General features: G+C 45.2%; 1 protein-coding gene across 4 annotated transcripts in view; it reads right to left on the bottom strand.

Moving 5' to 3' along the window:
- Positions 1-15,000, bottom strand: part of LOC112253313 (protein quaking) — a 111,868-nt gene that overhangs the window by 27,591 nt on the left and 69,277 nt on the right. For all 4 annotated transcript variants that reach the window (XR_006083605.1, XM_042323213.1, XM_042323208.1 and 1 more), the window contains exon 4: positions 13,270-13,413. Coding sequence is in view for 3 of the 4 variants with exons in the window: in XM_042323213.1 (XP_042179147.1) it covers positions 13,270-13,413 (144 nt within the window). In the remaining variant the exon portion in view is untranslated. The remainder of the gene's footprint in view (positions 1-13,269; positions 13,414-15,000) is intronic.

Below are 15,000 nucleotides of genomic sequence, written 5' to 3'. Positions count from 1 at the left end.
TATAATGCACATCGTTAGCAGGTTACACGTGTGACTACATGTGAAGGTTGAATTGAACTAAGGGTAACATAGCAAAGACTGTATGATTTCAGGATATTGCAGACCTTTTGGGGCCTTGTTGTATGAGTTGCTGTTAGTGGTGTTTCTCTTGTCGAGATGTGTGTTTTGTTCTTAACTGACTTGCCTAGTTAAATAAAGGTTACACACACACACCACACTGACCAAAAAGTTGTTTTGTTGGCATTTACGTATGTCTCCATTACCAGTAAAACATCATCAAAACCTATTTCTTTCACTTACTTGCTGTGCTGTTTCGTTGTTCATTTTTTCAGTCGTTTCATTCTCAACCAGGATCAAGCAGTGAAGTTTCAGCTCTGCCTGTCCGTGGCCTCTCTTCCTCAGTGCGTCACTGTCACTGTGTCCGCTTCCATCTTGTCCAGCGGTGTATGTAACATTTCACGTAAACCCTGTTTCTTGTCTGCATCCTTGTACCTAGCACCGCGCATGGCGGCGACAGAGTAAAGAAGCTCAGAGAGAATTGCTTGTTCACAGCCTCTAGTAGACTACTTTTGCATGTTTTAACCCCGCGGTCTGTCGCCAGTTTTATTGAGCAGGCGTTTCAATGCCCTGACAGAGGGTATCCTGTCTGCTGCAGACGCAGTTGATGAGCTTATTTCTTGGCAGACGCCCGATGTTGCCATTTTTAGCTAATATCGGCCGATTCCGATATGCTCACCGATATATCGCGCATCCCTAGTTGCTGTGTAAACACCAGCCCAAAAATATGATAGAGCTACTATCCATCGAACTGTATCTAACATGTGTGTAGTGATCTGTATTACTATTACTACAGTGATAAGGTTGGTTATTATGGTAAGGTTGTTATGAGGCTTGGTTATCCTCTAAAATAGGACAGTATTAATGTGGCCCCTTTCCCTCCCACAAGTCTGAAAGAATTACCCTGGTGCTAGTGTAACGGATGTGAAACGGCTAGCTTAGTTAGCGGTGTTCGCGCTAAATAGCGTTTCAATCGGTGACGTCACTTGCTCGGAGACCTTGAAGTAGTAGTTCCCCTTGCTCTGCAAGGGCCGTGGCTTTTGTGGAGCGATGGGTAACGATGCTTCGTGGGTGACTGTTGATGTGTGCAGAGGGTCCCTGGTTCGTGCCCGGGTATGGGCGAGGGGACGGTCTAAAGTTATACTGGTACACTAGTTCACTGAAATGGGACCGCTATCCTTCCTACTTCTCCTTGTCCCTAAGGTTAGAAGGATTTATGCACAAATCCAGTAATGGAAGGGGTTGTATGACTTGAACGACACGATTTGGGTGACGAGCAAAGAGCAGTGACACAAAGGGAGAGAGTGATCTCCATTCCCATGAGCTGGGTACATTAGGAATGGATGGCGCAGGAAACCTATCTGTGTTTCATTTAGTTATGCCTGCAATGCTACAGAGCTAGAATCTGCACGCACACGCACACACACACACACACACACACACACACACACACACACACACACGATCAAAAGGCACACAGTGGGTTACTCCACCATGCAGGGCACCTCTTCCTACCAGAATACAGATCAAACCAGGAGGGGAGCATAAACTCATTAAATATACAGCTTTGAAAAGGATGGACATTTCACAAACGCAAGCAGTCTCCCTTTAAACTCAGTTGAGTGTTTGGAGTGGCACAGACGGGCGGGCCCTCTCTCTCTACAGTGGCTTGTTTACCCATCCTTGGCACAAACTGGGGTTCACATGCCAGTTAAACAGCGGGCAGGGCAGGCATCACCCTGCCGCGGTGCCCCAGCGCCCTTATCTCCCTTTAGAAGACACTACTCAGCCTTCACGACACACTCAGACCGCCACAGCGATGTCACTTCCTCTCCGATCTGTCTGTCTGTTTCTCTGTGCCCGTACCACAGAGATACATACGGCGGGGTAAAGAGAGTCTATCTCCACATCTCTTCACGTTCTCTAATCTTCCAAAAGAGGCCAACTTACAGGCCCGCTGCCCGTCTACCTTTATGAAAAATAGATTTGAGGATTTTTTTTTTGTGTAAAAAATGTCCTTGTACATTATTCATCTTACAGACTGCATTCTAATTGGTGGTCTGGCGGTGGATTGGAATTGCAATCCGCTCTCAAAAAAAGGGTCTTATCTCCCATCATTGTCAGAGCCAAACAATCTGGATTGTAATAGTGAAGAAGCGTATTGATGTAGGGATCTTTGTGAGAATACTCTGGTGGAAATACCTCTTATGGAGGTGATATTTCACTGCATGTAGCTACAGTATGTTATGCATTCAGAGGGATACATGGATCATGATAAATGTTCATTGAGTGTGTCTCAGAGGCCTTTGGGTTCGGCATGAGAGCTTTTAGGCAACAGTGAAAGGCTTCTGTGCATAGGGTCAATTTTGAAGTGTTGAGCTCATAATGATCAAGCCCTTGGAAAAATAGTCTTCCAAATGCCAATTGGATAGATCTCTAACAAAAAAATTTTTTTTAACCTTTATTTAACCAGGCAAGTCAGTTAAGAACAAATTCTTATTTTCAATGACAGCCTAGGAACAGTGGGTTAACTGCCTGCTCAGGGGCAGAATGACAGATTTGTACCTTGTCAGCTCGGGGGTTTGAACTTGCAACCTTCCGGTTACTAGTCCAACGCTCTAACCACTAGGCTACCCTGCCGCCCCAAAATGCATGGAAGTCAAATAATTCATTCTTACTCGATTTGCAAAACATTTTCTGAAGCCACTGCAGGGTGCTGTACGACCTAGTCCATTTCAGTCTTCGATAAACACCGCTGTCATCCTTTCTCACACACAAAGACATCGTTGCCTTTTTTAACAAAGGTCTGTAATAGCATTGAGGTCAAGTGTGCCATTACACAGTAACAGCCTTGCAATGTGGGAAATGAGATGTTTTCGTGACAGAAGCAGGCCTTTATTTCAGAGGTGACATTTCATTTCACGCATGCCTCAGGATGGCAGGCAGGCAGGCAGCTATCTGGTGAAATGCTACATCTAAGCAAAACTGCACTGCAGAGCTAGATTCATTTTTCGGTCTGTCCATCTACTCTCAAACCACCAGGCAGGTTTCCATTGAGAGTAATGTCGCAATAAAAGATATTCTGACATGTGTAAATGGGAACGGTAGATAGAGGAGACATTTCCTAAAGATCGACAAAAATTGTATCGGTTCGACAGGGGTTGGATTCTTCTTCATTGCAAAGACATGATGATGAAAACGGTGTTTTTCAAATAAATGATGTATGTGCGGCATGTGATGTAACTTCAAAGCTCCACTCCACATTTCATTCTAAACGCCTACTGCTTGCAAAATCCAAATGTTGAACTATAAAATTATGTTTCTTTGCAGGACAAGGATTGTCCTGACTTTCAAGAATGCCAGAATTGCTTCTAATTTGCTTTTCTGCTTTCACCATCCGATAAGGGTGGCAGGTAGCCTAGTGGTTAGAGCCTTGGTCCAGTAACCAAAAGGTTGCTAGATCGAATCTCCGATCTGACAAGGTAAAAATCTGTTGTTCTGCCCCTGAACGAGGCAGTTAACCCACTGTTCCTAGGCTGTCATTATCAATATGAATTTGTTCTTAACTGACTTGCCTAATTAAATAAAGGTTACAAAATATATATCTATAGGAGTGTAAGTTTTACCGTGGTGTGACATGAGAATTCATAGAATATGTCAAATATTAGTCAATCCATGCGGGCGACCTCAGACATGAAATAGATTGGTGTGATGGCATACAGGCTGTCGCCAATTTATAATTAATGAATGCGCAATTTGCCTAAATGGTCAGTGGACACGGGCGTTTTTTCTGCGGAACAAAAAATAAATAAATACGTACGCTGTAGTAGGCAACTGTCGCATCTATTTTCCAAGTGAACTCTCTAAATGTCAACAACAAAAAAGAATCCCTCACTGCCAGAGGGGAGGAGATGGAGGAGGAAAAAGAGGGGGAGAATAATAGGGTGAAGATGTAGACGGACATCTTGTTTCCCAGAGCTTGGGGGGGGTCCTGGATTGCCCCTTGCTGTCTGAAAACGGGCAGTCTGTGAGGAATTCTAGCCTCTCTATTTACAGGCACATGGCTCGGGCTCTTTTGAAGGCCCGGGACGAGGGCCACTCAACAGGTTGCCACGGAGATGCATTTTCTACCCCCTTTCACCAGAGCCCCTGATTTTTCGGCCTGATCCCCAATGTAAGGGAGGAGAGAGAGAGAGAGAGCTGCTGGGTGCGTTCCCAAACATGGCTGTTTACCCAGGACAGGGTGGATTTTCCACTGTATTGATTCAGCGAGACATACTCAACTCTCCAAAATGATTTAACAGAGAGGGAAAGAGAGGGGGACAGAATGTGTGCCTTTGTTTTCCAGAGAGAATGAGAATGAACGTGAATGAAAGGAGAAGTGAGTGAGTGAGTGACAGCAGCGAGAGAGAGAAAACGAGAGAATGTCAGTCTGTGAGAGAAAAAAGGAATGAGAGTGAATGGAAATGAAAGTGAGTGAGTGAGTGAATATGCGTGTGTGTGTGTGTGTGTGTGACAGATGAGAGAGAGAAAGACACAGAGAGACAGAGAGAGAGATGAGAGAGATGAACTCTGTCTATTTAGGAGCCCAAAGTAAAGCAGGGAAGGGAAGGGGAGAGGAGAGCCCCACAGAGAGCATTATCCAGCCCCACAGAGAGCATTATCCAGCCCCACAGGAGAAGAAAGCCCGAGCTCAGGACTTCTACACTCCAGTTGTAAACAAAGGCTCTTTTGATGGTCTTTCAGCCTCAAAGACCTAGATGACTACTCAATCATGTGACCAGAGAAAAGGTCCCTGCTGTTCACACATACAAGCACCAGAGCCACGCACACACTCACACATCGTTACACATGCATAAGCATACTGTACACCTACATGCGTGAATGAAGGCATACACAAATGCACACAGACACGCACACCACCCAACCACCTACAACCTACCCCCACCCCAAACGCACACAGCGACCAAGTCTGAACTCTATTCAGCAGGGCTGGCCCGCCCTCCTGGGTCCTGGGCTGGCCCGCCCTCCTGGGTCCTGGGCTGGCCCGCCCTCCTGGGTCCTGGGCTGGCCCGCCCTCCTGGGTCCTGGCCCGGCCCGACCTCCTGGGTCCTGGCCTGGCCCGACCTCCTGGGTCCTGGCCTGGCCCGACCTCCTGCGTCCTGGCCCGGCCCGCCCTCCTGGGTCCTGGCCCGGCCCGCCCTCCTGGGTCCTGGCCCGGCCCGCCCTCCTGGGTCTTGGCCCGGCCCGCCCTCCGCCCTGGCCCGGCCCGCCCTCCTGCGTCCTGGCCCGGCCCGCCCTCCTGCGTCCTGGCCCGGCCCGCCCTCCTGCGTCTTGGCCCGGCCCGCCCTCCTGCGTCCTGGCCCGGCCCGCCCTCCTGCGTCCTGGCCCGGCCCGCCCTCCTGCGTCCTGGCCCGGCCCGCCCTCCTGCGTCCTGGCCCGGCCCGCCCTCCTGTGTCCTGGCCTGGCCCGCCCTCCTGGGTCTTGGGTTGGGGCTCTGCACTCTCAGTAACCATGAGCAGCAGAAAAACATGTCATGCAAGAGAGGGTCTATTGTGCTGCAGAGGGAACAGATGGGAACTCCCACAAACCAGTGGGCTTTTGTTCAGTCATTCTGCAGCGCTCTCTCTTCACACAAACTATAACAAGAGCACAAATACCTCTGCTTCCCTCTGCTTCCTTTGCCTCTTTCACCTCACACATGGCTGATTCTCCCTGGCTTGTACATTGAATTGATTTTAATCAAGTTCCCAACCCCCTAAGGATGTGCAGGAATTGCAGATGCATATCCAGCCACCTTTGAAGTATCTGTTAAGTGAGAGTGTATTTAATGCTGTCGACAATGTGTCAGCTGTCTGTGACTAACCCCCACGGAATGGAACATGCTGGGAAATCCCTCCGCTGGAAACTTGCAGATGCAGACTCAAATTCACAAGTGGCCTGGGCCTTGGACCGACGCACCCAGCCTCCTAGAATCTCAGCAGCACTCAAGGCCTTCTCAGAGAAGAGAACACGTGTGTCTAGATGTGAGTGTGTGTGTGTGTGTGTGTGTGTGTGTGTGTGTGTGTGTGTGTGTGCGTGTGCACGATTACAGTTTATGAACAGAATGGAGTATGTGAGTTTCAAAACGAGTGTGACAGAGCGAGAGTGAGAAACGGAGAGTGAGGGAGACAAAGGGAGAAAGACGTGTGTGTGTGGGGGGGCGACAAAACCAAGAAATGGTGCGAAGCGCTCAGTGTTTCCCTCGGGACAAAAAAAAGTGTTTAATAAAAACTGTCAAGTGTAGATCCAGTATTCCTCCTCGGCTAGGAGCTAAGGAGGTGACATGACTGACAGGCTGGGCTTGGCAGCAGGAGGTCTGAGTCCCAGACATAGTGTGTGTGCTTGCTCAAACACTATACTTGCACAGCTGGTCAAGCCTATGGGGAGGGACACACACACACACACACGCACACACACACACACACACACCACAGACACACACCATTTGAATTCCACTTTATCTTTGGGCCCTGACAATTAGAGCCTGCCTCTATCTGTCAGTGGTAGGGGCCAGGAGCCATTGCGGGGCCCTGCTGATAGACAGGACTTTAATTAAAGCTGGTCCCCTCAGCACCCGACGGTTTAGGCTCTGAGTATACTGTGCTCCTGCTGCTACTACTGGGGATGCACAGGGAGAGACAGGCAGCAGAGAGAGCCTCCAGTCCTATCTGTGACAGCACTATCCAGTCCCTCCAGGATTTAGCAATTCCGCAAACCCCTTTTTTTTTTGCGTGCAAAATCAACAATTGCCTGCATATATTACACGAGGGCTTGCAAATGTGACCAATCCCCGCACTATTACCGCATATAACAATCAAATCACTGCAATATTACTGGATAAAAAAAACTGTCTGACCACCACACTACAAAAAGAGGGCTCGCAATTTGAACCAATCAACATACTTCAAAAAAATTCCAATCCTGCAGGGACTGATTACAGCAGATGGCAGAAGATGGCAGAGTTTGCTGTTGGCATGAGTGCTTATAATACCTATGACGTCAACTTTTTTCTTATCTGGCGCATACACACATACAGCCTATTGCTGAAGTTGCACTTCCTCCCATTTACTGTCTGAGGAACTGAGCACGTGAGTCTTGATTCGCTGGTTTAAGGGAGGCGGTTTAAGGGTTAAATGCATGAAAGTGACGGGGATGATTCACATGGTTAAGGTCAGTGTAGAGGTTAATGCAACCAGTGGACAGATAGAGGGGTCTGACAGGCTGGAGGACAGTCCAAAGACACAATGTCCCTACAAATCATATGTACCACTGAAGGCACTTTCTGAGTACGGTGCATCCAGAGAATTGGAGTCAAAGACTTTGGAGGAATATTCTGACTTACGTTCTCAGTAAGTCAGAACGTTGCGCACACACACACGCACACACACACGATTATGTCTCCCTAATTTAGAATGGCTCAGTGGCAAACTGCAGAGGGAGTAGTACTGGCATAATCACACAGGGGACTGGTCTTACTCATGCTACAATGCCAGTGCTGATAATTACCCTTACCACCGGTGCTAGTCACTGAATGCTGCAAGAACACATGGACTGCTACTGATAATGATGATGATGATGATGATGATGATGATGTTCTCAGCATAGAGATGTTCTATTATGGCTCTCACCAGGTGATGTGATTTCAAGCTATTTGGAGGGGAAAAGGAAATGGTAGAGGGGAGAGAGGGGCTGAGGGAAGAGGAGACGGGGAAGAGGAGAGAGGGGCTGAGGGAAGAGGAGACGGGGAAGGGGAGAGAGGGGCTGAGGGAAGTGGAGATGGGGAAGGGGGGTTAGGGGCTTGAGGAGAGCGGAGAGGAGAGGGAGAGGGTAGAGGAAAAAGTGGAGGGTAGAGATACCATCAGGCGGGTGGGGTGGGCTTTGGAGCCGTGGGGGCAACAGAGACCGTGGTTTTACAGTGGTTTTACCTTTAGGATGCTGGTATCTCTACTCTGATAGCCAGAACACTAATGTCTGTTGTGGTGGAAGCCTGGGGCCAGATGGAGATGACATCTCTATTGGAGGCGGCCAGAGGGCTGCCAGGATCTATGCTTTAGTGAGGTCCGGATGTTGAAGTTAAAGCTTATTTACTGCATTTCTACACAATTTAAAAACACTAAAAAGCTGTATTTGGAGAAAAAAACATCCCACACTGGCTTTGAAGTGTTATAATATCTGATATTTGCCCTTTTAACACACTAACACAAGCACGCAGGCATAGGCACACAAGCACGCACATATCCACGCAAACACACACTTACGCACACACGCAAACAAGCCGAAGCGAGATTTTGTCACTGGCAAATCATTTTTGGACGGCCGGGCAAACCACATGACGGCAGAGAGCAAAATGTTACGTTTTAAAGTTAATCTCCCGCAATTCTACACATTATGCCACGTTACTATGATATCTGAGTGAGGGTGACTAACAACAACAAAAATCAATGGGGGTCAGGGCCCCTGTGTTCCCAGTCGGTAATTCAGCCACGATTACTACACGTTTAGATAGTAGGCTAGACTAACTAGACTTTACCAATCTAAAAAATGTTTAGCTGACTAGGCCTAATTGAGCGACTGTCAGTGAGTGACATGTAACAAGAGGGAAACTGCTGATGCACTGACAAGTCTCGTAATTACAACTTGCGGATTCTACTATTCTAACTCTCAACAGTAAATTGAGATCCCGAATAATCTGTATACACACAGTACCAGTCAAACGTTTGGACACGTCTACTCATTCCAGGGTTTTTCTTTGTGTACACTTTTCTACATTGTGGAATAATAGTGAAGACATCAAAACTATGAAATAACACATATGGAATCATGTAGTAAGAGAACAAGTTTTTTTTTTTTTAAAGAAATCAACAGCTGTCATCAAGGCAAAGGGTGGCTATTTGAAGAATCTCAAATATAAAATATATTTTGATTTGTTTCACACTTTTTTGGTTACTACATGATTTCACATGTGTTATTTGATAGTTTTGATGTCCCCACTACTAGTCTACTGTCACGCCCTGACCTCAGTATTCTTTGTCTTCTTTATTATTTTGGTTTAGGTCAGGGTGTGACATGGGGGATGTATGTGTTTTTGTCTAGTTGCCTGTGTCTGCACTTTTGTATGATAGCTTCACGTTTGTTTGGTTATTTCGTATAGTTTGTTTAGTGTGAATAAATAATAGAAGATATATTCATATCATGCTGGTCTCCTCCGTTCAACGAACGTGACATCTATAATGTAGAAAATAGTATAAAAAAAGAAAAAAACAGTGAATGAGTAGGTGTTCTAAAACTTTTGACCGGTAGTGTATATTTTCTTAATTACAGATGGCAGTTGTCATGACAGCCCAGTAAGGTGGAGTCGTAGCTTTATTTCTGCAGTACCAAGGCAGAGCAGCAGATATGCCACATCCCTTCACAGTCTTTAAAAACAGCCATTTTCAACAAACTAGACTAGACAATAAAAATCTAAGTAAAAGTTAAAAATAATACTTTTCATTGCCGTCGTCCCCCTCTCTTTTTGTACACTGCTGCTACTCGCTGTTTATTATCTATGCATAGTCACTTCACCCCCACCTACATGTACAAACTACCTCGACTAACCTGTACCCCCTCACACTGACTCGGTACCGGTACCCCCTGTATATAGCCTCGTTATTGTTATTTTTTTGTGTTACTTTTTATTATTTATTTTTATTTTAGTCTACTTGGTAAATATTTTCTTAACTGCACTGTTGGTTCAGGGCTTGTAAGTAAGCATTTCACGGTAAAGTCTACACTTTTTGTATTCATCGCACGTGACAAATAAAGTTTGATTTAATTTGATTTAAGAAAAAAAAAGAAATACATTGGCCATCAAGCAAACTTCTTATCCTTTTCAGTGCAACGCCTGGAACAGTGCTTGAAAGGTTTCTGTACTTGAGGTAAAAAAAAATCCTAAATGTTGTGGTTTGAAAACTTTCAAATACAAACTTTCAAAAACTCTACAACAAACCTACACTCTCACTCTCTGGCGTGTGATGATGATCACGTCACGTCATCTCCTAATCTGTACCTCATTTGCAGTGAGTGATGCAATTCCTCCAAATCAGCCCTGCTTCCAACTACAGTTGAAGTCGGAAGTTTACATACACCTTAGCCAAATACATTTAAACTCAGTTTTTCACAATTCCTGACATTTAATCCAAGTAAAAATTCCCTGTTTTAGGTCAGTTAGGATCACCACTTTATTTTAAGAATGTGAAATGTCAGAATAATAGTAGAGAGAATGATTTATTTAAGCTTTTATTTCTTTCATCACATTCCCAGTGGGTCAGAAGTTTACATACACTCAATTAGTATTTGGTAGCATTGCCTTTAAATTGTTTAACGTTTCGGGTAGCCTTCCACAAGCTTCCCACAATAAGATGGGTGAATTTTGGCCCATTCCTCCTGACAGAGCTGGTGTAACTGAGTCAGGTTTGTAGGCCTCCTTGCTTGCACACGCTTTTTCAGTTCTGTCCAAAAATGTTTGTGATGGCCACTCCAATTCCTTGACTTTGTTGTCCTTTGTTGTCCTTAAGCCATTTTGCCACAACTTTGGAAGCATGCTTGGGGTTATTGTTCATTTCGAAAACCCATTTGCAACCAAGCTTTAACTTCCTGACTGATGTCTTGAGATGTTGCTTCAATATATCCACATAATTTTCCGACCTCATGATGTTATCTATTTTGTGAAGTGCATCAGTCCCTCCTGCAGCAAAGCACCGCCACAACATGATGCTGCCACCTCCGTGCTTCACGGTTGGGATGGTGTTCTTCAGCTTGCAAGCCTCCCCGTTTTTCCTCCAAACATAACGATGGTCATTATGGCCAAACAGTTCTATTTTTGTTTCATCAGACCAGAGGACATTTCTACAAAAAGTACAATCTTTGTTCCCATGTGCAGTTGCAAACCGTAGTCTGGCTTTTTAATGGCGGTTTTGGAGCAGTGGCTTCTTCCTTGCTGAGCGGCCTTTCAGGTTATGTCAATATAGGACTCGTTTTACTGTGGATATAGATACTTTTGTACCCGTTTCCTCCAGCATCTTCACAAGGTCCTTTGCTGTTGTTCTGGGATTGATTTGCACTTTTCGTACCAAAGTACATTCATCTCTAGGAGACAGAAATTGTCTCCTTCCTGAGCGGTATGGTAGCTGCGTGGTCCCATGGTGTTTATACTTAGATACTATTGTTTGTACAGATGAACGTAGTACCTTCAGGCGTTTGGAAATTGCTCAGAAGGATGAACCAGACTTGTGGAGGTCTACAATTTTTTTCTGAGGTCTTAGCTGATTTCTTTTGATTTTCCTATGATGTCAAGCAAAGAGGCACTGCGTTTGAAGGTAGGCCTTGAAATACATCCACAGTTACACCTCCAATTGACACAAATGATGTCAACTAGCTTATCAGAAGCTTCTAAAGCCATGACATTTTCTGGAATTTTCCAAGCTGTTTAAAGGCACAGTCAACTTAGTGTATGTAAACTTCTGACCCACTGGAATTGTGATACAGTGAATTATAAGTGAAATAATCTGTCTGTAAACAATTGTTGAAAAAATGACTTGTGTTATGCACAAAGTAGATGTCCTAACCCACTTGCCAAAACTACAGTTTGTTAACAAGAAATTTGTGGAGTGGTTGAAAAACGAGTTTTAATGACTCCAACCTAAGTGTATGTAAACTTCCGACTTCAACTGTAATTAAAGTTTGTAACCTCTCCCTGCTCATTACAGCTCCGACCAACAGTAAATACAACATTGCTTGTTCCCTCGCGCATACGAACACACAGGTCCCCCAGATGCCTGGCCTCGCTCGTCTTGTGCTCTTCATTAATGTTTGAGTGGTTATTTGATAAACGAGGACAGCTACACCGGCCATGCTCTCTGTGTTAGCAGCCTGTCATGATCTGTGTACGACAGCTTTCATAACCCAGAGAGCACCCATGACCCGACAGGGGCCAGCCAGCCGGCCAATCACATGATCTTACGGAGGTCCTCCAATGTCATGCTCTCCTAAATGGCCTTCTGAGAGACACAGACAGGAAACCACTTTTCACTTACAAGAAACACCAACAGGTAGGTTAGAGGACTTTGTGTATGAACTGGCCTGGCTAGTTGCTATATGTATTGATACATTCAACTAAGTATACTGTCAGCTGCCACACATTCAACATCGGTCATTCATCTACCGTGGGGAGGGTCTCAGAGAAGGACACATGTAATATGATACAAAGATTCCTCCAGGAGTGAATGTACAGACTGACTAATTCACCCATGATCCTCTTTCACCACTATTTAATCATCATTCAATCCCTCTGCCTATGACACAGATTTATTTCGACCACGAGGCATTTGGGCAATCTGACAAAAAGCAAGTGTGGATCCTTTAAGTAGCCATGCTTTCACAAACTAAAATAGTCCCCCTCTGCTCTACTGAGATGGCAGACTGAGATGGCAGACTCAGGGGATTACCCCATCCTACAGGCTCCTTCCTAAACTTCCCCTTTTCGCCAATGAAGAGTCTCACTTCCTATTTCAGGGGACAAAAGAGGAAATGAAAGGGAGAATGTGTGGATCAGCAAAAACATACCATTACCCATGATCTCTCTCTCATTCTCCCTCTCTTTCCTTCTCACGCACACACGCACGCACACGCACGCACACGCACGCACATGCACGCACAAACAAATGAACATGATTGAAAAAGCAACATCTTTGGTATTGATTTCTCTGTAAAAGAAACCGCTGTATGTTTACACGTGGTTTATTGATTTGAGGATATACTGTCGTCATGTACAGCATCTGTCGTCATGTACAGCATCTGTCGTCATGTACAGCATCTGTCGTCATGTACAGCATCTGTCGTCACTGACATACAGCCGAGCTGATTCTATAATTTCAGCACATTTGAAGGAAATAGGAAGTGTGATGACCATCTTTTCACGCACATTACGGCACATGACTCTGTTAGCACAGGAATGTGGTCTAGAGCGAACTAACACCAATCCCTTTTTACCACTTGATGTTTGAACAGTTATGACATCAATCTCAGGTCTTTAAATAAACACATCTGACTGGTGACATTTCTGAGAGCTTCCTCTCAGCCCTGCATCTCGGGCCCTCAGCAACAGGAAGTGACACGTGGCTACTGACTCACCGCAGGCACCAGTAGTTTGTTGACCTCCTCCACAGCCCGCTTCAGCTTGATCTCAGCGCGGTTCTGTGCGTCCTCCACTGTGATCAGGACATGCAGGTCCTCGTTGAGGTGCTCCCAGTTGGGTTTGCCGCGGTTCTGCTCTTCCTGATGGGGGGAATGGAGGAAAAGAGTTCAAAACAAGTCCAGACAGAGGCTGTACCTCTTGGCCGTTTTCCCAGACACAGATTAAACCTAATTCAGGACTAACAGATTCTCATTGGAGAAGAGATTTTTAGTCCAGAACTAACAGATTCTCAATAGAGAAGAGCTTTTTAGTCCAGGACTAACAGATTCTCAATAGAGAAGAGCTTTTTAGTCCAGGACTAACAGATTCTCAATAGAGAAGAGCTTTTTAGTCCAGGACTAACAGATTCTCAATAGAGAAGAGCTTTTTAGTCCAGGACTAACAGATTCTCAATAGAGAAGAGCTTTTTAGTCCAGAACTAACAGATTCTCAATAGAGAAGAGCTTTTTAGTCCAGGACTAACAGATTCTCAATAGAGAAGAGCTTTTTAGTCCAGGACTAACAGATTCTCAATAGAGAAGAGCTTTTTAGTCCAGGACTAACAGATTCTCAATAGAGAAGAGCTTTTTAGTCCAGGACTAGGCTTAATCTGTGTCTGGGAATCAAATGAAATTGTATTTGTCACATGCGCCAAATACAACAGGTGTAGACGTTACAGTGAAATGCTTACTTACGAGCCCTTAACCGACAATGCGGTTTTAAGAACAATTATGTGCCAAGTAAAAAAAATAGATAAGTAAAACATTTGAAAATGTAAAAAACAAATAATTAAAGAGCAGCAGTAAAATAACAGTAGTGAGGCTATATACAGGGTGTATCGGTAGAGAGTCAATGTGCAGGGGCACAAGTTAGTTGAGGTAACTGAGGTAATATGCACACGTCGGCAGAAAGGCCCCATATATGATTTGATGGGGATCAGCGGGATCAGCATGTATGGGCAGATTTACTCACTCCAAAATATCATATGATAACAAACACCTCTCCATAGGCATGGTCTTCATGACATGTACCACTGCCAGAAGAGTTCTAGAAATCCCAAAGTAAATCCTCCATGTCAGGGAGGCATGTATAAGATCCACAGACTCGTTGAACTCGCCACATTCTTCACGAGACCTCACTGAGAGTGGAACGGTTTCCCTCTTGTTTTCCTTTATTCAATAAAGCTAATCTGTTCAGAACGAGGCAAAAAAAATAGCGGGTGTTACCCGCAGTGGCTCCACGTGACAGACTAAAAAGGACTGTCTGGGTCAAACCACAGGTTAAATTGGAGACAGCCAGGAGGTTACGCAACGTCACTGGCGGCTTTTTACTCTCGATCATTTCCCCTCTTTACTCTTACGGACCTGCAGCACTGCTGAGTCTCAGCGCAATAGAACCCGAATTATTGTATCAAACGCAGCGGCTCCTTTCCTCTGGTGAAGGAAAGTCACATCATCCTTTTAGCTATAGTTAAAAAAACTACTTCCATAAATACTAACAGAAATATGCTTCCAGCTTTTAAAACAAGAAGTGCGTGTGAGTGGGGTTCCATTGATTTCCAGCCTCAATATTAGCATCAAATGTCACAATACAACTCCGACATTTCCTTCTCTGCTTCCTCGCCAGCCCAACACTCCAGAACGAACAGCGACCGCCCGTTACCGAACGGAGGAGAAGAAACATGGGAA

The sequence above is a fragment of the Oncorhynchus tshawytscha genome, linkage group LG01 (assembly GCF_018296145.1).
Source record: "Oncorhynchus tshawytscha isolate Ot180627B linkage group LG01, Otsh_v2.0, whole genome shotgun sequence".
Classification (NCBI taxonomy): domain Eukaryota; kingdom Metazoa; phylum Chordata; class Actinopteri; order Salmoniformes; family Salmonidae; genus Oncorhynchus; species Oncorhynchus tshawytscha.
This window is presented reverse-complemented; position numbering and strand designations above follow the sequence as displayed.